The following is a 21,919-nucleotide window of genomic DNA, read 5'->3' on the forward strand; positions in this document are numbered from 1 at the left end:
CCGACGAGTCCCTTCGTGGAGATTTCGGTAGGCTTCTGGACAGCGGTCAGTTCCGATGCACGATACGTGCGTAGACTCACAGCGAATACGCCCAGAGCAGCATCGGGTCGTGGTGTGGCACATATCCTTTGCACTCATACCACTGTCTGTCATAGACATCATGTACTCGACCTTGATGGGAGCGCATCCCACCACCATGCCACTGCGGCGTTGGGGTCTGGCACTGACACCGACGGTACCAAAACACAATGAGGCAAGCAGCCATCACGACGGTGTCATGCTCGGCGCGATGCCAGCTACGACTGTGTGTATTGCCTCGACCAACACCTGGTGAGTTGTGTGTGCACTCGTGCACAGCACTTGGGTTATGGATCCACGGTCCATTATACCCGGCGTATCGCGTACATTACGTACCACAATCGCCTTGTCAATGGGTGAGGATTTCTGTTCACCCTACGCGACAGGTCGGTCATGACCAAGGGACCTGTGCGGTGATTTCACCAGATCCGCGCTTCGCCTCGTGTGTGTTTCCATGCAATCACAGCACCTAGCGCCAGTGGCTTCCGTCGCCACTCTGTCGTGCTTGGCTCGAGTTACCGCAGGTCTAGCACAGCTGTTCGTCTCCAGCCTGCGGTCGATGTACATCGACGCCTGGTTCCGTAAGGAACTTGACCCTACCTCAAGACCAGGGAGGAAAGCTATTTTCGAGCCTCTCCCTTACTTAAACTTGAGACCATTGAGTCTCTTGTGGCTTGTGATAGCCACTGGCAGGTACGACGGATATTCGCCTCGTGCACTGCGCCGGCATGGACGGCCGCGGCGGACGTGCCGACCGAAGGCATCCAGCCCTGTGCTGAGCTATGGTACCCGCCTTGTTGTGGAGCACTATTACCCACTTTGGTTGCGGAGCTGTGCTACCCGCCTTGATGTATGGAGCTAAGTTACCCACACAGGAAGCGCATGCAGCGACTTTCTTATTTGTTATGGTATGCGTGACCTTGCGTGAAACTCTGTTACCCACGCTCGGAGCACCGAATGTCGGTCTCCTTAAGCAGCTTCGCTGCCTGCGGAACTTGTTACCCGCAATGTGGACATATGTTACCTACCTGGTAAATGCCCTTTGGCACCACCACTGCCGAAGCCCATACGGCGCGACGACCTTCAGTGTTGGGATCGGCTAGTATGGCAGACCAGAGTTGATCCCCACCGACCGTGTGTGAGGAGTCTGGGCCCTGTACTCCGACTCGCTTGAAGTGATGTCAGTCTGAACAAGGTTCAGATCCGGCTTGCAGCGACTCACGTGACGAGGCACTTCGCTATCCACGTCGTGATGCCTCGTTGACGACATCAGAGGCACTCAAGACCTCGTGTGGCACTGTGTTACCTACACAGGAAGCATGGTCAATGCCTTCTTCTTCAGTTATAGTCTGAGTGACTGTGTGTGGTACTACATTACGCACACAGGATGCGCATCCCGCGTCTTCCTCTTCGCTTAAGGTCTGTGGCTAACGCTAATCGACATAGCCACTGTCGAAGCCCGTACGGCGCGACGCCCTTCGGCGCTGGACGCTGCTGGTGTAGCAGGTCCACACGCCGGGCATAAGACCCATGCTCGTGGCATTGCCACAGCGGAGCATGGCCTTGCTTTACGTAGATCTGTCGGCGCGTCGGCAACTCCATAACGCTTCTGCGTCCTGGCGGTCGATATCAGACGCTTAAGGCATGACGGAGGTGGGAACATGACTCATCAATGCTCCACCATAGACCTGGACTGGTAGGCCCTTCCCAGCCTTCCCACGCCAAAGTCCGGGCTGTGCCTTATGTTCGGCACAACCATGCCGTTCATTGCGAGAACTGCGAGCGACACCGTGGTGCGCGAGTTCATCGAACACAAACGTTTAGGTCCGTAGAGGTCCTTCGGTACGTCCATCACTGTACCAAAGGCTAGTCCACCCACTCTGACATAGAGTGCAGTCGGGTGTCGCTATGCCAAGCGACGTTCCGGCGGCGTATCAACGCCCCCAGAACTCATTAAACGTTTAAGGGATACCGTACCCCCATACACCGAGTGTACTACCAGCAGCCCATCACTGACCTTCACCAGTTTGAGACAACCACGTCTCTCTGTGCTAAGCCCCGTGGTGCGCACAACCTGCACACCCATCACAAAGGCTTAGCGCTTTTCAGTAGGGCATATCGCACCTACTGGTGACCGGGGAGTCTCCGTCCACCTGTCCGTGGCCTGCACCACCGGACCTGGTATCTACGGGCTGTCTTCTTCCCAGAACCTGGTGAGGGACATACACGCTGGTAGTGTCCATGTCTGCAGCACCCGTAGCAGCAGATCAAGCTCTCGTTCGAGCTTCATGAGTTTAAGCTTGCTGTGCGCACCGGTATCAACGGGTTGAGTGACAGCAGGAGCAACAGCGTCATTGCAACGATGTTCCTCTTCCTGAGGTGTACCAGCCGACTAGTGCTGTACTCCTCTTGGAGGGAAATTCGAAGCGGCTCCTCCATATTTGTCGCTTGCACCCGGAATAGCTGCGCGCGTGTAGGGCCGACCTTCAGGTCGTCCATGAAGCCTGTTGCCTTGATATGTTCAGGCAGAGAATATCCTGCCAGAGATGCCACCAGCGTGTGCATCTGTTGCACGTACACCTGCAGCTCACGGCTACCTGTCTTACACGCGGAACGTGAGCGCTGGTGGACTTCGTTGTGAGCCGGTAGGAGCGCGGCTCGAAGCTGTACACACAGCTGAGCCCAGGAAATTTCGTCTCCCTGGTGTATGCTCAGTGCTTGGCACGTTCATCAAGGTTTAACAGGGAAAAATCCACCCGAAGTGGCTCGTCCCAGATCTGACACGTCTTCACGGCGATTTCCACCTCACGGACTCAAAAGTGAAGGACCTCTCCTTCCTTCTCCTAAAACGCGGGTACCTCCAGCCTTTTCGGCGTCGGCATGGTTGCCTGGGGAGCAGCCAACGAGGCCTCCAAGCTCCCGCGAACGTGAGCGATGAGACAATGCTCGCAGGCCTCAAACGCAGCCGCACGATCATGTTGCTTGGCAGGCGTCGCCGTCGCCAAGCTGCAAAGGACATGTTGTCCAAAAATTTATCCTATCCTCCGAACAGACTCGTACTGTGAATCGTTCAAGAGAGGAAACTCACGTCGGCCCATCGTTGCTCAGACGTAGAGCACACAGAGATTTCAGGTAGTTCATTCTACCCGAAGACGCTGGATTGACTACGAGTGCTACCAAGTGTGGCGGGGTCACACAGCACCTTGCACAGAAGAAGTGCTTAAGGGTATTTACTACCAAAGTGAGCGTTAGTCCACGTGTTCTTGGGCTCCGTAGGAACGGTTTGCTACTTGGAAGAGTAGATGTAAGACTGACGTACTTATACGAAAGCTTAGCTTAGTTCTAATACAAACTAGAGGTCATCTAAAGTGAAGCTATGCCCTGACTGGCTCCTAGAGCATTTGGTACCGTGTACCAGGTGTCCACAAGAGTGACGGGTCACTCTATACGTAACCTGAGGGTACACTGGATTGTACCCCGTTACAAAATGGTATGATCAACGCAACTGTATCAACTCTGTGGACTAGCAGTAATAATTTTATGCGAGATCGACGACAACCAAAAATAATAAATATGGCAAAAAAATACCAGTACCGTGGTATTATTTATTATAAAATGTTTTCTGGTCCTACTACTTCTTTCGCTAAGAAACAGAATATTAGTGTACCTATCCAATCATCGCGGCGATAGATAGACACTGCAGATGCATGACGAAAGAAATAGGAGTTCTTCAATCCATCGGATAAAACATACGTTTAAAGACTGCGTACTGTATTATTGTACTGGCGAGATGAAATGCACCACCATTTTTTTGTTTTGCCCATAAATACAAAAGTAATTATCGGATTAATGCCGGCAGACCCCCAATGGAAACAGGGTAGCACAGAGATCACAGACAAACACACATTGTTCGACTTTCTTGTCATTTATTAAAATGGTGGAAGCTCAAACGTCTGCGGGAAATTGATGCTGATCATGCATGCACAGAACATTTCTTGCGATATTTAATAAACAAAGAAGCCTAAAGTGACAAGCTTTACGCCAGAATGCAGCTTGGAATGCAACGCATCTGCAAAAGTTGGTTTTAGCTACAGGAGCAGCGTAGGGATTGCTGCATGCAGTGCTAAACGCATCGCCGACAGCCCCACTTCCTAGGATCAAATGTGCATAGAAATGAGTAAAAAGGGCATTGTTGATTGTAATACTAAAGTTTGTAAGGACCAAAACATCTGATGCCATATGTCAAGAACATAGCCTCGTTTTTTTGGTGGAACGAAAGACACGCACTTTTCGATTAAGTGTAGCATGTGCATTTGAGCATATATTCAAGTATGATTATGACTACTTAAGAGAAGAAATCGTTATCTTTCCAACAACAAAAGCTCATATAAATTGGGTAATTGGGTGAGAAGTTGTGAAGGGGCAATGTTTGGTGTTGGGTTTCATCTTGCCAGTACAATAGTCGTTTACAGCTTAGAGGGACCCACGCCAGTCTCCATGGTGTACACTTGGCCTCCGTCCGAAGCAATCACCATTCCAGTAATCCATCCGGACGCCTTGGATGACAGAAAAATAGCAAGACCAGCCATGTCCGAGTCCAGACCGAATCTCTGAATGGGAATACCCGTTGCAAGGTCGTCCATGCCGAGACCAGTAACCACCGATATGCCCTTGGACATCTTGGACGGCACAAGACCCGGCGCAATGGCGTTCACGAGGATGTGGCCGCCGTTCGGACGACGCGCCAGCTTAGCTGCCAGCCCGCGAGTCATGTGATGAATGGCAGCCTTGGACGTGTCGTAGGCGATAGTATCGATCTGCTGGGGCATAAGGCCAGCTACTGAGCCAACATTGATGACACGAGCCGCGTCAGACGTTGTTGCTGCCTTGTCCAGCAGTGGTAAAAGAAACTTGGTCAAGTGGAAGGGCGACGTCACGTTGACCGTCAGCACCTTGTTCCAGGCCGATTCCGTGTGATGGTCGAAGTCTCCACCCCACGAGACGCCCGAGTTGTTGATGAGCACGTCCACTTTGCTCTCCCTTTGAGCGATCTGCTCGGCCAGCTCCTTGCAGCCAGCTTCACTCAGCAGATTGGTTTGCAGCTAGTTAAATAACAGAGTCAGATACGGCTTTCATTGCAATTGTAGCAGTCACCGTTAGTTACCGGGATGCATTTGCCAGGGCCCTTGGCATTGAGCTCCTTGGCGGTGGCTTCGCACGCCTCAAGACTGCGTGAGGCGATGTAGACTATGGCTCCGTTCTGCACGAAGCCATCGGCCATCATCTTGCCGATACCTCGTCCACCGCCCGTGATGACGACGACCTTGTTCCTGACGTCGAAGAGATTGTTCAGGTTTAAAGCGCTCATTGCTGCAACGGGAGACGTTATTAGACGTGTTCACGAAGAGGGAAGATTAGATTGTGAACAGACTTGACGTCGAAGTTTTTAGCAAGAACGTCAAGTAAACAATAAAGGTTCAATTGGGCGTGCTGTACACCACATTAGTGTGGTACACACTCTTAAATAACAAACGCGGGCTATAAACTGGATAAAGGCACCAAACAGGGCTAGGGTGTAAAAGGTGATGCTCCATCCGAAACGGAATTTAATGAATCCGTGCTAGTGCTTTAAATTGTAAGCGCTTGAGAGGTTGGCTTGGGCATGACCTAGCTAGCTATACTCAGAGCCGTGTCGGTGCTCCCTTGATCATGCAGGGCACTTCTTTGGTGATAACATTGCCGCCGGTGCTGATGAATTTCAGGATTTGCGAGACACGACATCGTGTCATTTTATACAGTGCGTAGTGGGTAATACAGTAAAACATTCTTTGTTTCGTGCCCCAACATTCTTGGTTTCGCGTCTTTAAGCTGTTTGGGGCCCCAACAATGCTGGGCCAACACACATTTTTTACGAGTTCTCGTTTGGTGCCTCTATCCTTGACCATTTTTTAATCTACTTACCGGTATTGTGAATTCCGGTCAAATTTGCCTAATTCTCCGGCTTTCCCGATACAAAAATTAAGAGAATCGACAGACAAAGTTACGGATGGTACCCTGTCGCTCCATTAAAGTCCGACGCCTAATCCAAAATGAGCAATAGTGATATCAAGTGCATAAGCCGATAGGATCGGTTTTTGGCTCGGCCCATTTAATCAGCCCATCCTGGAAACTTCGACTAGAACCCGCGAATAATTTGATTTCACATCCTGCGAGGTATTATAGCGGCAGAAAATGATGGGGCTAGCTAATCCAAAATAAATTATTATCTTTGGATAATCGGCGATAACTTCACCAAAATAGCCTTAAATTAAGTGCAAAGGGCGCGGATAGAAAGCTGAGGTTTCGTAGTTCCTTCTTCCATAAATTAAGACTCTTCATCTCTTTCATTTCAGGAAGTGCAATGCAACGCAGACACCAGCTCAGTCCGGACGAGATAACCCTAGTTTGCAATGTATATGATTATTTCGTCGCCGAGGCCAAAGCAGGCAGAAGTGGAGGGCGGGACTCGCGCGATCGAACTAAAGAGGCGACGCGCCTTGGGAAAAGCACAGTTTTTCGGGTGCTCTGGGCATGGAACCTCGACCCAGACACCAATTTCGCCGAGGTGCGCTTGTCATTTTGGCCTATGTAGGGTTAAAACCGCTCTGTCGTGATATCATATGAAAATCTTATAATTTAAGGCACTCGTTATTTTGCCCGACTGAGGTAACATAGCATCGACTTTTATACGTGTACAGAAAGTATAGTACGGTTAAATTGGAGTAAAGGTAGGACACTAGCGCGTTTGCACTCGTCTGCGGACTTATAGCCGTGGGCCCGCCCCTCTCTTCGCTTGCTGCGCTGCGCTCGGGGGGCGCCGCTGCGCGGCCTGCCCCACCCGGTCTCTAAGTCCTCGACTCGGCAAGGCGCTGTGTCTGGGAATAGAAATTAATTCCGAGCGAGTGTTGCCAAGACCGTCGGCTAAGTCCATTTTATGCATGTTGGGGAGTATAATTGTATAGTCGGTTAGCCAGTCGGGCAAAATACTCACTTCCATAATTTAATGCTTTCGCTAGTAGAAGGTACCATTCAGCACGAGGTCGCAAGAAGCTCATGAGGAAGATGGTGAGTAATTACTCTTTAAATTTATACAAATCCTTCTTTTTAAATTTGAACGTTTTATTTTTAAAGCCTGTTTGTACAACTGTTTTGCCCTTTCCACACTCTTGACCAATAGAATATCAGCATTATAGCAACTGTTTCCCCGTTTAAAGGTCCTCGGAGACACCTTTTTAGGGAGCCTGTAGCGACAAAACTACTGCGAATTAGCCGGTTTTAACACCAAAATCATACTCAAAATGGGCGGTTTTATCACATATCTAAATGTCATATCTGGTTTTATCAAAATTGAGCACCCCATGGGGATTTGATTACTAGCCCCTTCATTTTCTGCCGCTATAATACATGCAATTGAATGCTTAAAAGAGTTAGCAGTAAGTAAACATGTAGTAGTAATAGAATAATTTACCGGACAAGCTTTCGATACGAGAGCTGATTCTGGTACTTCGTACTACACGTTTGGTACAGTAAGTTATTACTTCGTACTTTATGGGAATTAATTAAGTTGCAAGGTGTCCATCATTTCGGCTGACATACAGTACTTTAAGTAGCAGCACATTTTTCTTGACGGAATGCCAATGACGAAGTTGAAACCCTAGAGCTTCGATGGACCTACTCCGGTCTCAGCAGCGCCAATCATACCTCCATCAGTCGTGATAACTTGGCCAGAAATCCATCCAGACGCCTTGGAGGCCAAGAAAATAGCCAGCCCAGCCATGTCCGAGGCTTCTCCCATTCGTCCAACTGGGATTACATGCCCAATCTCTTCGAAGCGCTTCCCCGTTACGTACGCGACGCCCTCAGTCAACCTCGAAGGAACATATCCCGGCGTGATGGAGTTGACAAGGATGTGTCCGCCATTCGGGCGACGGGCAAGCTTGGCGGCCAGAATGCGGGTCAAGTGGTGCAGCGCCGCCTTGGACGAGTCGTACACCATCGTGTTGAGCTTTTGCGGCACGATTCCTCCGATCGAACCAACATTGATGACTCGGGCCGCATCCGACGTCGTTGAAGCCGCATCGAGAAGTGGTAGCAAGAACCGAGTAAGCAGATACGCCGATGTCACATTAAGAGCGAAGGTTTCCCGCCACACTGCGCACAATCACAAAACATCAATAACGTTATGACTGCAGAGAGAGGGAGAGAGTAGGTTGCGTGAGCTAAACACAACAAACCGGATGCTGGGGTGTTTTCAACGGGGGTGTCCGATCCATCGCCCGAGTTATTAATTAGCACGTCAAGCCGCGACTCTCTCTTGATAATCTCGGCAGCAAAAGCCTTGCACTCGTCCTCGCTTGTCAGATCCACTTTCAACTACATGCACGCGTAGCCACACCAATCAGAACAGTCACACCTTCCCTCTGTAGTTTTGTTGTAAGACTTCACGTGCGGCTATGCAAACGCCGGGGCCCTTGGTGTTAAGCTCTTTTGCAACGGCTTGGCATGTGTCGAGCTTGCGCGACGCAATGTAGACTTTTGCTCCGTTCTGCACGAATCCGTCCGCGATCATTTTGCCAATGCCGCGACCCCCTCCCGTCACAATCACCACCTTGTCTTTGACATTAAAGAGCTCGGCTGCGCTCAATGAACCCATGGTTGCGCTGCTCTAGGTGTATAGTGTTTCGTGCAGTTTTCGGATTGTGTGTCGTGGATTGCTTTTGGGGAAAGGGAGTATTTTTGAAGATACCAGTACCGGAACACCAATTAGTCGTAGCCCCCTTGGGCATTTGTGTGTGGTCGATTTAGAAACAAGGGGGGATGGCTCGCTTAATTTATCCCTAAAATAGTCCTAGCTTTTATTCAGTATTTAACCTAAAGCCCAACCTTTCCCAAACCCATGTCATCGACGACGAGCACGAGTGAGCTGTTCCTGTATCGATGGGACCTCGCAGAGTCTGCCGGTACGTCTACTACAGATTAAAAAGGGTAAATGACGTTGGAAGCATGAACGAAGCTGATCTTGTTGTGTATTAACTATCTAAAGGCGTTATTCGTACAAACGTGAGCGACACAATCCGTCGTACGATCCCTGGCGACTTGGGACTCGTCATTCAGTTTAATCCAAGCCACATCAAGGTAAGTAGGGCAGCAAAAGATGCAAGTTGCTGTTGAGATTCACAAGTCTTGATGGAAATACGCAGAACAAGCGCCCAGTGGACAAACAGCTACTCCAGTCTCAGCCTCATCAACCATTTGTGAAGCCAACAGAATCATCATTCGACTTCACCAAAGTCAAGTACGACTGCTCAATGGGCTTGTACTTTAGTCACCAACTAATTATTATGTTTAGGAGGGCTGAGCTCCTCGGAGGATTAAGCTTTGTAACAGATAACGACGATCAGCTTCCATCGGTACAGTCAGTAGAGGTGGGAAGTGATAACGAGGTGGAGCATTTTGTTCTGGTCAATGTTGCCCCATTGGTACGAAATAATGTCTGGTATTAAGAAGTAAGAAATTATGTTAACAACTAAGATTCTCTGACTTAAAAAAACACACACACAGGTCCGAGGCCACTTGCTGTTTGTGCTCGAGCTGAGTCGTGTAAAGTCGCAGCAAATGACCAAAGAATTCTTGTTGTACGCTCTTAGTATATCACATACACTGCACCGTGAGGACTTCGCTCTGGGTACGTCTCACCTCTTTGCCAATAAAAGGAGCTAGTCCACTTGATTAAAGTGCGCTGGGCAAACTGCAGGATTCAACAGCACTGGGGCGTGGTCGTCTGTGAATCATTTCCATCTCCAAGGCTATTTTTTTCCTCCCATGGGGGATGCTACACGTGCGAATTTCCCTGTTGCAGCGCAGCATAGAGAAGAGATTTTCCAGGTCGGGGGCGCAATTGTGAAGTGTCTACCCAGTTGGAGGACAACCTGCTATGTTATAGAGCCCGAAGACGCTGTTAAGGACGCTGTTCATGTCGTACACATCGCTTGGGCGCTGCTGGAACTTCTTCAGGCTCGAGGAATCCCACACAACCTCCTCGTTGTCGGCACCGTGCTCTTTGTTTTCCCTCGCCAGCCGCAATGTGAGAATGGAGTTGGAATGTTATTCTCCGACAAGTCACTCGATGACTCAGCCATGGTTTACGCCGGTCGACTGCGTGTCGCCGTAGCCGAGCTCTCCGGTCTCATTGTTGCTGGAGACAGCGTCGCGTATGAAAACCTCACCGAGGAGATGTTCAACTCGATCCTGCGACGTGAAGTCTCCCTCTCAGCAGTGCGTATCCGTATTTATTTCAGAATTTAACATGGTTTTAACATGTTGCCGTGGGTTGGCAGGACCACGAAGTAGAACTGGTAGCTGCATGGAAAGCAAAACTCGGAATCACGGCGGATTAGTGCCCACTCTATAGATCGCCAAAGCTGGCCCGCGTAAGGGTATAATGAGACCCAGAATGTTAAGGGTATTTTTGTCGCAATTGGGAGATGACAGCGCGCCTTTTAACCCAGAGGTTATTTTCATCAAACACTTCGATATACATCGGGATGTCAGCGAGGGCGGATTTGGCAAAGTTAATGCTGTCATTCGCAAGAAGGCAAGCCCCGTCAAGTGAAGACGCTGTCCAAGTATTAACCGAAATTGTGGCAGTATGATCTGGAACAAGCGAAATCTCCTCATTCAAGTCCGCAGTCCATTACTCGTGCGAGATATATGTCACATATTTCAGGATTCGTACAACTGCTACGTCGTCATGGACCTGCGGCTTGGTGGAGATCTCAAATACCATCTCAAATTCACACACAAAGATGGTTTTCCAGGGACAGAGGCGAGGTGCTACACAGCCGAAGTATTGTTGTCGCTGGCATATCTCCGTTCTCTCCTAATCGTGGTCGCGACGTCAAACCAGAAAATGTTATACTCGACGTTTGAGACTACCCTCGCCTAACGGACTTGGGCATCTCGGTACCGAGAGCCAACATACGACTTCAAAGTCGTAGTGGCACTGTCGCGTACATGGCTCCAGAGATCTTCCGAGGCTCTACTGACCACGGAATACCGTCAGATTTGTTCATTTTGGGTGTGTTGACATTCGAGTTGCTGTTCAGACGACGGCCTTGGAGCGTGCGCTCGCACCTCGAAAAGTGTCCAAATGCGATCAAGGGGTTTCACGACAAATATTACCCGATAGAACTCTTGGATAGCACAACTGGTACTAAGGCCAAGCTGTCACAAAGTTGTCGATCGTTTCTGCGTGGGCTATAGCATCCACTCGGAGCGCTTGGGTGGTGGCTCCGGCAGCATTATTGAGCTTAAGACGCATGAATGGTCACGAACCTTGAGTGGGACTGTTATCTAGCACTCTCTCGCCACCCTTTGTCCCGGTGGTAGATGAAAAAAAAACCACCTGCGATACAGCTGCCCAAGACTTTGATGACGTCCTCAGTTTAAACTCCCTTGGAGAGCGAATATCAGCTGAAGATCAGGAGAAATTCCAGGAGTTCGAGTTCAACGTCGGTGCCAATAACCCTGTAGCTATATAAACGCATCGAAGCCATCTAGCTCTACTTCGCGCACCACCTGCCGCTTAGTCTTTATCCCGAAGAGTGATGACAGTGAGCTCATGGTCGATAGCTTCTAAAGCCTCCAAGCCCTTGGACTGAATCGGAAGGAAGCCGTTGTTTACGACAATAAGTGGGTTGTCGCAAGTAGGAATCTCAAGGTTGACTCGGATCAGTGTCGCCTGCGGACGACCGCAGCCCTCAATCACATCGGCAACAACCATTTCGGTCTCTCTTCGGACAGAAGGAACCTAACAGGGCGAAAAGAGTGAGCACTCACGCCCTAATACGGCAGCTTTTGACGGTAAAACGAACGGCACGAACCCGAGTCCCACAGCCGATTTCAAGTACCACCAGGTTGAGCGTTGGGTCTTCCTGCAGCATCTATTTGGACACAGCAAAAGGATTAGTGCATTTATTCGAAGGTCGGCAGCAGATGTGACTTACTAGTTCCATCACCGATTCCCAGGCGATATACCCATTCTAACCAAAAAACATGAAGTTAAAGAAGTATTTAGCACACAATACTCCACGTACCTCGTCCGATGTGTTCGCGATCCACTGTCTGTCGTGGAACATGAGTACATTCGGCCGTCCTTTGCCTCCACACTCTGGGCATGTCGTGGCTTCAGCTCCAGGTGCTTTCATCGTCGTCTCATCCACATCAAACCGGAAATCTGCAGGCAGTTTCCAGATCTTCTCACACGGTTCTCTCGCGCCAGTCTCAACGTCACCCGCACACTGCCACATCTCGACGTTGCCATGCAGCTCATACACTTCTGTACGATCAAAGTCGCGCTTGAAGTGCGAATCAACCTACGAACAACTAATCGTCACAAAAATCCAAAAGGCTAAACCGCTAACGATGTTAGACACACGTACATTTGAAGTGTAGACGAAGAATGGGTCGTTTGTCACGCAATCCTTCGTCACCCCCGCTGGAAGAGCTTGGCACTGTTTAAGTCGGTCAAATGCAGCTCGGAAACGTGATTTCGTTCCGTGTATACCGTTGGAATTGGCTTTGACCCGAAGGGCTTCTCTCCATTTGAGTATTATCTGGTATCCCGGGTGGTGCTTGGTGCTCCGGTAGGAATTAGTGCAGCTACCCCAGAAGCCGTAGAAAAGCTCCTCGTCCTGCTCCAGCATATACGGGTCGCACAAATCCTGGTATTCCATGTCCAGCTTGTCGTAGGCGTCGACTTTGGCGATGTCTCTAACATTTTTTTTGAGAAATGTTACAATACTGTTCACTAGCATTACAGGGCGTTCGGAGATTTCCATACGCGTATACTGGAAGAGACGAGTCGGCGGAAAAGCCTGCCCCTGTGGCGATCAGTAGGAAATCGGCGGAAGCGAGTTTCTCTGTAAGGCAACGAACATGCAAGCAGTTAAGCTAGTAAATTGTTTACCTCATGTAATGTGATGAGGAGGCTGTGGGGCACTTTAAAGTGACGTGTACAGTGCGGACACGGTATTGTCGAGTGCAGACAGCGGGCATTATTTGTAGGAAGATCCACGCACCTGCCGCCGCGCTCCAAGCCGTCCGGGTGTTGCTCTCCATGGGAGTTTATGGACCAGAATGAATGTAACAAATTGTTGCAGATAAATTGAAGTGTACTGAATTTGAGAATTACTATTATTTTTGAACATTATAAAACAGAATTGTGGACTGTAAAATAACTTTTATTAATATCTGTATGACTTTTACCGGAGCCCAATGGATATGTACCAGTATTCAAACATGTATAACAGGATATCATGTTTGTCAACTTTTATTTACGAGAGGTTTTGTTAAGGCGAATGCAGTACAGTAAAACCTTTTACAATATTTGTCATGCGCCCTCTGTATGTCCGCGTGCTGGATCACGTGCTGCGCCGCAGCTTCGGCCACCCGCTAAGCGTGCAGCTGCTGGCTCTGAGCTCACTCGTGCTGTTGCTGAGCGTGCTAATGTTCTCGCTGGACCCCTGGCTCGACGACAACTCGCACCAATATATGAGGCGTTTGGCTCCCTCAATCAACGTCCAATTCGACTCATTCGCCGTGGACCACCTCGTGGTGTTCGGGGCTATTTCCCCGCCGTTGACATGGCTACTTTTGGTCCACGTCGCGTACTCGCAGATCGACTCGCGGGTTGAAGCAGCCTTGTTAATACTACGCGTCGCCAGTTGCCTCACTGTCACTTTTGCGCTCACTGTGCTGTTGACCGAGTTTTTATCCAGGAGGGCCATGTTGGCGTTGGTAGCTTTAGTCTACGCGTCGCTGGGGCTGCTCTACTCATGGAGTGTACCTATTTGGAAATGGTATCAAGAAGAGATGCACACGAGAGGTTTGGTAGGATTCCTACCCGACTCCATGCAAGAGTTACTGCTACGGACTTCCCTTTTGGAGTGGCTGACTGACACGAGCTTTTCAGATAAAGTGGCGCCCTTTTTGCCATTTCTACTTCCATTGACAAGGGCTGAGCAGATGAAGTTGATGGAGCAAATGCCGCCCGAGTCTCAAGTTATGATGACCAAGCCAGGATTGTTACCATTGTTACCGGACTCTGTACAAAACGTGTTGTTACCCGCAGCTGGCAGTGACAGTGACCAGGACGAAGCAAAGCAGGAGGAAAGTCAGACGAGTGAGGAGGCGTTGACGATACAGGAGACAGAGGAGATCAGGGTTGTGAGGATGCAGCAGAGGAGGCTGTTGACGCTCACACCGCCAACTAGGACAATGTCGGGCTTTGATTTCCATCGACCGGAAGTGGTGGACACAGTTCGAACGCCGCCGTCACGTGAGCAGGCGCTGAATGAGATCGTGGCGTCCAGGATGTGGAATGGGTGCAAGGAGTTGGTGAAGCTGCCGAGCTCGAAGACGCTCAACCGCACCGCTGCCATGTCGAGTGCACTGCTGGTGATGCAGCTGTATGCTTCCAAAGGAAGTCGGAAGGTTTTCCTGACCTTTGCGCAGCTCGTGGCCGCGTCGGCGTTGAGTTCGGTGGCGTGTTGTGCGATTTTCCTTCGCTTCGTGCAGCTACTGGATCTCAAGTGGACGTCGGGGCGTACGATGCCACTTCTGCGCTATGCAAGGCAATACTTGTTGCGTAACGGGAACGGTGGGACGCCGCAGATTTCTGACCAACCAGCTAATGGGGCCTCTGTGGCGCTGCGTACAGCCGCGTCTTCGGTGTCTATTGTGATGGCTGCATTGTACGTCCTCCGAAAATTGCGTCGGTAATTCGCTACCAAAAGAGAGCAAGTAAATTGTTGCTTGTAGAGTTATAGGCGAATGACTACCGGTAGGGTCATTCTGTCGAGGAAGTATTAAAATTTCTGCCCTTTCATATTTTGATATTAATACGAGCTTAATTCTAATATTAGTAGTATCAAATTCTTATTTTGAGGTACTACCGTATTTCGCATGTAGAGAGATGCACCTAATGTTCACATAGCAAATCAAACCCGGATAAATACATATTCAAAAGACACAATCAAATTATACAGGAACCTTTTTTTTCTTTAGATAAAGTGTATTTACACGACGGCTACGTCAGCCCATCCTCCTCTGCGGTGAGCCATCTATCAAAATCGTGATCTTCGTCAGTACTTAGTCCTACTAGCGATAGTCGCTGCAATTCGTCCACCAAAGACGCAGCCGCAAGGCAGTCGGTGTCGAGACGCAAGTCGCACTTCTTGTACCCATTTTGGATGGTTTCAGCACTCAGAGCTTCCCAACTGCTGCACACCCATCGGCACATCCCCGCGCGTCCAGGCGGCGCTAGCTTGAACTTTGATCCCTGTTCTCTTGGCTTTTGCAGCTGTTCTTGCAAATTTTCGAGCCAGCACCTACGTAGTCCGCTTTTGAAAGGATGGTTCCATGCTACGTCTGCCGGTTGACAGACAGACGTAGCATTTGGTGGCACCTTCATCAACACGACGTTGATTGAAGAAGCATAGGCAAGAACCTCTGCGGTCCAATGACCGCTAAAATCGTCCCAGAGGAGAAGCACGGGCTCCTCTTGGAACGATCGGCCGCCAAAGTGGAACTTCAGAAACTTCAGCGATAGATAACTATTCCACCAGCCTAAGTATAAAATAATTAGAATCATTACAACTATTAATAAATCGCTTTTAAAACACATACCTTTTGCATTCGTGTATATTTGTAGTTTGATCTCTTCTTGAAGGCGCTTGATCTCCGGCCACGTTCTAACACCAAATCCAAAGCGCTTTTCGATATTTTCGGCATGAGTCCTCTTATTCTTGGATGGATTCATCTTGAAGATGACAAACGGGGTGTATTTAGTCCCGTCAGAGTCTCCCAGTAGCATTACTGTAGCTCTTTCTTTAGAGGCTCCAGCACACTTCACCCAAACGGTTTTGGCCCCGCGTTTACTGATAGTTCTCTTCACAGGCAAATATTCAAAGAAAGCAGCTAGATAAAAAGTGAAATTAAAGCGTTTTTAATAGAATCAAGTTAAAATAAAAATAAAAACGAACCTGTTTGGTCTGCATTAAAAATGCGCTTGATACCCAGCTGACGAGCCTTCTTCTCAACTTCAATAGCAAATGCTACTTTTACCTTGTCAGCATCCGAGGGCCTGACTTGCCCTTGACGAGTAGGTACACGCATACTCAGGCGGTGTCGAAGTCTAAAGCCCTTAATCCACTTATCTGAAGCTCTAAATCCGTTGATGCCAGCTTCCATGGCAGTCTGAAGCGCTTGAATCGCTAGCATTCGAGGCGATACTGGTACACCCTCTTCCCTTAAGCAGTTCACCCACTCCACAATCTCTAATTCTACCTCCTTACTCAGAATTGTTCCTACGCCTAAGCTCCTTACCTTTTGATAGCCACCTTTATTCTTCTTCAATGCTGACCTTAGCTTTGTTTCCTCCCGTCGCCAGCGCTGAATCATAGTGCGCTTTGAGTTGTAAAAATCAGGATTTAGATCGTGCCAAAACTGATCAATGGTATGACGCATTTTAGGAAGAGGAGCATTTTCCCAAAACGACAGAATTTGTAGCTTCTTCTGCACCGTGATGCCCTTGACCGTGTGTTTGGTCTGGTGGCGTCCCTTACCACCGACGCGTGGTCTGCCCACTGGGCGAGGCTTCGTGCGTGACATGGCAAATGACCGACTGCCGGCGCAAATTTTTCCGCAAAGACTTGGTTGGCTTAGACATGGTGCATCTCTCTACATGCGATTCCTCAATTCAAGATAGCCGGATGTGATTGGTCAATATCTAGGTGCATCTCATATGAGGGTGCAGCTCTCTACATGCGAAATACGGTACGTAGTATTAGCTACTGTTCTGCGTTTGCTTTAGAGACAAAAAAATGTTAAGTCATTAAAGAACTGACGATTTTAAAGCGATCCGAGGTTATGAGGGCTACGAAGCGCTGCTAAACAAACTTGCCCACTGGAGTTAAGTATTGGCGCATCTCAATAATATCCACACTGAAATCTATTTTTAGCTAATCCAGATTTTGCTTAGATATTCCTTACTCCGACTTCAGAAACTACGTGTTCAGGTGGAAGTGGCTTCTGTCCGAGTGTGAAGACACTTAAGTATCGACCGTATGTGAATGCAGAGCAGGAGACGCGTTAGTTTGGAGGTGCAGCTATGTGAACGCTCTCAGTAAAACCAGTTTTAAAGAAGGAAAGGGTATTTTCCTAACTGCAGCTCGTATGTTGAGCGGAACAAGTTTGTTAAATTCATTATTTTTACTTTTAAAAAATTGTTTGGAGCAGGAATAACAATGTATGAGTTGCACCAAAGTAGATCGTCGTTCGCTCGATGCCGTCATCTATAGCGATGTATGTGTCTCTTTGGCGTTGACAGCGTGTAGAACCATAGCTACACCACACAACCCCCCCCCACGTGTGTGGATCCACGAACATGGTTGGTCAAGCACCTTTGCACCAAGCAAAGGAGCCTCGCCTAAAACGACGATAGACTACGAGAGCCCAATAAATGCAACGTGCGGTTTTTAGAGAAAAGTGTCGTTCCAAGTGTAATGTAATCTCGTGGCTACCCGACTCTGTCGAGTGTATGCTCGGTTATCAAGGAAGAAAGTAAGCGAGCTAAGAAACACTGGCGACATTCTGTTCCTGCGCCTGACATGGAACCTTGTTACCAACGAGGTCACAGCCAATGCTGTAGTTGCCCGACAAAAGAGATCATTATTAACTCTGGCAAGCGAATCTTCTTTAGTCTCGATGACATATCACCCTTTGACAGGAGACTCAGAGGCGGGTCTCCAGTACATCGATGCTGCCAGACAACACGGGTTGCGTTGGATGGTAATACGAACGCCGCAGAAGCTAGCTCAATGAAATTTTCCGACCCATAGATTAAGCTGGGTTAGCGAGAGCAAAGTCAGGGGGGGGAGCTTGTTGCGTCACTGGTCCTTTCAGAGTGAAATCAAAAGTGAGCTTGATATGGTTGTGAGCAACTTATCTCTTTATCGCTTTTTCCACTCTGCTATCATCCTTACGATATTCTTAAAAACTTGCCCTTTACTTTCTTCTGGAAAGTCCTAAGTAACTTTCCGTGCACGACCTGCAAACATCAGCCACCCATCAAGTCAGCCAGCCTTCAAGTCGGCTAGCATCAACTTGGCACAACATTTCCCCCATGGCGCTCGGCTTGAATGGTTTGACTCGGCGCATGTGTATCCGCACCACGTACTTGTCCTTGTTTATCAATAGGATATCATTAGCTCGGACCGAAAGTACTTGATAGGGTCGTTCAAGTTTCGCTTGCAACTCTGGGGCGTGGGGGCCATTACGTGCCACCATTACCCAGTCTTCTGGTTGGTATTCACGTTCGTCCCGTGCCTCATTCTCCTGCTGATTAGCCTTATCCACTTGTCGCTGCTTTCGTTGTTGCTGTTTCTGCCTGACGACATTAGCTGGGTAGTCGAAGAACATATCACGGCCAAATGCCGCTTGACTGGGAGACAATTATGTAATCGTGTGATGTTGAGCCCGTAACGCAAATGCCACCACTGACAAACATTTTTTTTCATTACTCGTCTGTGGTAATCTTCTTAACTCGCAGTTTATTGCCAATCGAGCGATGAACCCGCTCAATGACGCCATTTGTTTGTGAATTCTTTGTTGCGGTACTGATTCGATCGACGCCATAGTTTTCTAACAGCTCACGAAATTCTCCTTCAAATTCAACGCCTTGGTCGCAAATACGTCTTTCGGGTCTTGGATGCCGATTAAATCACACTTGGTCAACAATCCTAGCTGCCTCTGCACTCGTACCATCCTTCATTACCACGATTTCGATCAGTCGAGTACTTATTTCCATAATAGTCATTGCGCGCCATTTGAGCTGCCCCCCCCCCCCCCCAGAGGCCCAAGCGTGTCTACTGGAATCTCTGTCTACGGGCGGACCTCCACAGGTCTTGCTGGAATCTGCCCGTGTTTTATCCCTGCTACGAGCACACTGTTCACAATTCCGTACCCACTGGCGAGCTGCTTCCGTTATTCCTGGCCATATCAATTACGGCTTTCAACTACTTAACCCCCCCCCCCCCCTGTTACCGACGTCGTAAGTTATGACATAATCCAAATTGTAAGTCGTTCCTTACGACTTTCAATTTTTCTCATAAAGTTGTTGGCTCAGAAACGGCGACCCAATACTGAAATCAAGTTTAATGTGGGGCCCCTATAATATAAGGCGGGAGAGGTTTTTGCTGCTCACACAAAGACAGTACGAGGGAAAGGGTTTGAGTGCAGCACTGTCGGCATTTGATGAAACGCCAGAAAACTACGTGAATTCTCAGCCATTCGTGCTTTTGCCGACAGAGAAGCAAGTGAACTGCCGATCCGTGTCAGCGCGAGGACGGAAGCCGCGGCTCAAGCGTCAACGTCACGACCGCACTGGATGCGCGCCTGGTCGACTTTGGCCACCTGTGGCACCAGCAGATGGCCGCTGGGTGGACCCACCGGACTGTCAAATGCTTCGGCCTACTAAAAACCGTCAAGCAGAGCTCCTGCAGAGGGGGGGTTCTATGGTACGGGTTGTTGCTGCTGTATTACTATAGGTCATTTCTAACTTGCTGTTCTACTTCAGTTTCCGCGAATACTACAAGACCATCTTTCTCGGACTTCTCGACCTGGCGCTCGTCAACGCGTACCTGACGCACAAGGAGGCGAGCCGGCTAGCAGGCGGGGCACCCATGTAGCGCTACGAATGGTCGAAAATGCTGCACAAGCAGCTCCTTTAGCTTAAGGACGAAGACTTCCTGGCAGCCCCCACTCCGTCACCAGCAGCACGCAAGAGACGGCGCCCTGCATCCTTCGGGCACACCCTCGTGCAATTCGACGACTGGGTGACTGTGCAGGGTGGCATCCAGATAAGGCGCCAGCGGTTGTACAAAGTGTGCTCGCTGTATCGAGGCGAGCTCAAGTCATTCTAGACGACCTATCACTGCCCGGACTGCTCCAACGGCGACACCAAGTTTTACCTGTGTGGCAAAACACACGCAGAGGTGGCGACAGGACCTGCTTCCAAGTGTGGCATGAAGACTTTCGCGTGCAGTGCCGCGATCCCTGCACACCTGGGCAAGCGCGTCGTGCTGCGGCGCACTCCCAAGGCCGTCGGTGTCCGCAAGAAGACTCGTCGTGAGATTCTCCGCGAAGACAATGAGGGTGCTGACGAGGAGGCCGAACCGTGAATGCGAAGTAGCGCCAGACGATGGGGAAAACTAAGGATACTGCTGTTTGTTTATGAATAGTTGTTGCTTTTGCTTGATTTCTATAGGCAACTGCCAAAAAATGGATTTGCCACTGCGATGAATAATTATAAAAATAGCTGTTTTCGTCGGCAACGGCAAATCTATTTTTTGCCGCTGTCGACGTAAAGTATATTTTTATTCTGAATTTTTGTTTATTTTTATGAGGGCCCTCCCAGCTGGAGGGCTCTCCTAAGTTATCCCCCCAGACGATGAGTGTGTTCATTGCTTCATAAATGTGACGTCCTTTACCATATGCTCTGTGTCTGTTCCTCTTTTAGCATGTCAGTCATCGAAAAGCCCTGCTTTATGTGTGCGTTCGCATGCGTTTTCCCGTATTAAATTTTATGTTCACTCTTCCAAAGTCGTAAGTGTCAGTGTCCGTGTCGTTTGGGTCATCCTTACGTCGTATGATATACGACATAGTGTGTCAAAACCTTTGAGAACGTATACATCACATCGTGTTGGATAGGCGAGTGGAAGATACAGCACCTTATAAACGCGCTGGTAAAAGCTACGTCGTAAGTTATGACGTAAAATTAGTGGTTCACGGGCTCATTTGGCGGTAACAGAGGGGTTAAGCATGACTTTTTCTCCAGGATGAAATACCATTGATGGTACGTATTCATTACTTCTCTATCCCACCAATTTATAGGATTTCGTTTTTGTGTGTAGCACACGAGAAATGTTACAATGATCCCATTGGCTGATATCGTGCTTTTTTCAATGACATGATGACAATTTTCTCTGATTTGATACATATCAACTTAGCAAGCAGTAAAACCTCATGTAATTGAGCGCCTATTAGCGAGTGTTACACACGTCGATCGTGATTACGCTGATGTTTATAAGATCGACAAATCGGAATGAGCATTTACTGCAAGTTTTGTAAAATTTTGTCAATACCTACGAATTCTGAAAAATAACAGAATTTCCTTTAAATATGAGCCCACATTCATGACGTTATTTACTTGCTGGTCGCTGTTATATAGCCACAAAAATTATAGCGAATAGAATGCTGACTCAAGCTTTCGAATAAGGTTACTTAGACGTTTATCGAGCTCATATTGGTAGTGCTATTTTCAAAAAAAAACAAAATCCCTACAATTGGTGGGACCGAGAAGTACCTTAGATACCAGCTCTAGTGGCAGTACAATTTTCTCGTCTGCTTTGCCGACTAACACCGTAGTGTTGCCAATCGCGCGCCTTGCAACTTCCAGTCCTTCGTGAAGGCCGGAAGGATGCTGCGCTTCTGTTTCTCCGAGTGAAAGCGACCAGACTGGGGTTACCTCGTCATTAGTTTGAGCAGCACCTATGGCTAAACCTCAGTCTTGAGATGTTATCTTGAAAAAAGCATCCGCGACTACATTGTCATGGCCTTAAATATATATCATTTATGGGCCATATTCCCCAATCTCGAGACGTCATCGTAACGTCTGCATTTTGGTAAAGGTTGATTAAATAGAGTTTTTGTGGTCCGTGAATATTCTCAAACGACGTCCATA

The 21,919-nt window shown here is 48.7% G+C and overlaps 6 protein-coding genes across 6 annotated transcripts; 3 read left to right on the plus strand and 3 right to left on the minus strand.

Annotated features, from left to right (window-relative positions):
* Positions 1-4,544: 4,544 nt before the first annotated feature.
* Positions 4,545-5,446, minus strand: PITG_02901 (glycoside hydrolase, putative; the record flags this gene model as incomplete). Its single annotated transcript, XM_002907718.1, has 2 exons — positions 4,545-5,180; positions 5,243-5,446. 2 exons carry the CDS (start codon positions 5,444-5,446, stop codon positions 4,545-4,547), a joined length of 840 nt encoding a protein of 279 aa, XP_002907764.1.
* Positions 5,447-7,458: 2,012 nt separating this feature from the next.
* PITG_02902 (carbohydrate esterase, putative) lies at positions 7,459-8,686 on the minus strand (the record flags this gene model as incomplete). The annotated part of the gene is made up of 4 exons (XM_002907719.1): positions 7,459-7,512; positions 7,793-8,268; positions 8,352-8,490; positions 8,579-8,686. The coding sequence occupies 4 exons, from the start codon at positions 8,684-8,686 to the stop codon at positions 7,459-7,461; spliced, it is 777 nt and encodes a 258-aa protein (XP_002907765.1).
* A 327-nt stretch (positions 8,687-9,013) lies between these two features.
* PITG_02903 (protein kinase) lies at positions 9,014-10,729 on the plus strand (the record flags this gene model as incomplete). The annotated part of the gene is made up of 6 exons (XM_002907720.1): positions 9,014-9,077; positions 9,161-9,252; positions 9,679-9,802; positions 10,061-10,392; positions 10,529-10,553; positions 10,626-10,729. The coding sequence occupies 6 exons, from the start codon at positions 9,014-9,016 to the stop codon at positions 10,727-10,729; spliced, it is 741 nt and encodes a 246-aa protein (XP_002907766.1).
* A 36-nt stretch (positions 10,730-10,765) lies between these two features.
* PITG_02904 (protein kinase) lies at positions 10,766-11,657 on the plus strand (the record flags this gene model as incomplete). The annotated part of the gene is made up of 3 exons (XM_002907721.1): positions 10,766-10,988; positions 11,048-11,368; positions 11,458-11,657. 3 exons carry the CDS (start codon positions 10,766-10,768, stop codon positions 11,655-11,657), a joined length of 744 nt encoding a protein of 247 aa, XP_002907767.1.
* On the minus strand, positions 11,405-13,247 carry PITG_02905 (uncharacterized protein; the record flags this gene model as incomplete). The annotated part of the gene is made up of 7 exons (XM_002907722.1): positions 11,405-11,926; positions 12,000-12,059; positions 12,123-12,158; positions 12,213-12,491; positions 12,558-12,888; positions 12,959-13,037; positions 13,197-13,247. The coding sequence occupies 5 exons, from the start codon at positions 12,849-12,851 to the stop codon at positions 11,702-11,704; spliced, it is 894 nt and encodes a 297-aa protein (XP_002907768.1).
* A 241-nt stretch (positions 13,248-13,488) lies between these two features.
* PITG_02906 (uncharacterized protein) lies at positions 13,489-14,898 on the plus strand (the record flags this gene model as incomplete). Its single annotated transcript, XM_002907723.1, has 1 exon — positions 13,489-14,898. The coding sequence occupies one exon, from the start codon at positions 13,510-13,512 to the stop codon at positions 14,896-14,898; it is 1,389 nt and encodes a 462-aa protein (XP_002907769.1).
* Positions 14,899-21,919: the final 7,021 nt, after the last annotated feature.

The sequence above is a fragment of the Phytophthora infestans genome, genomic scaffold (assembly GCF_000142945.1).
Source record: "Phytophthora infestans T30-4 supercont1.3 genomic scaffold, whole genome shotgun sequence".
Lineage (NCBI taxonomy): Eukaryota > Oomycota > Peronosporomycetes > Peronosporales > Peronosporaceae > Phytophthora > Phytophthora infestans.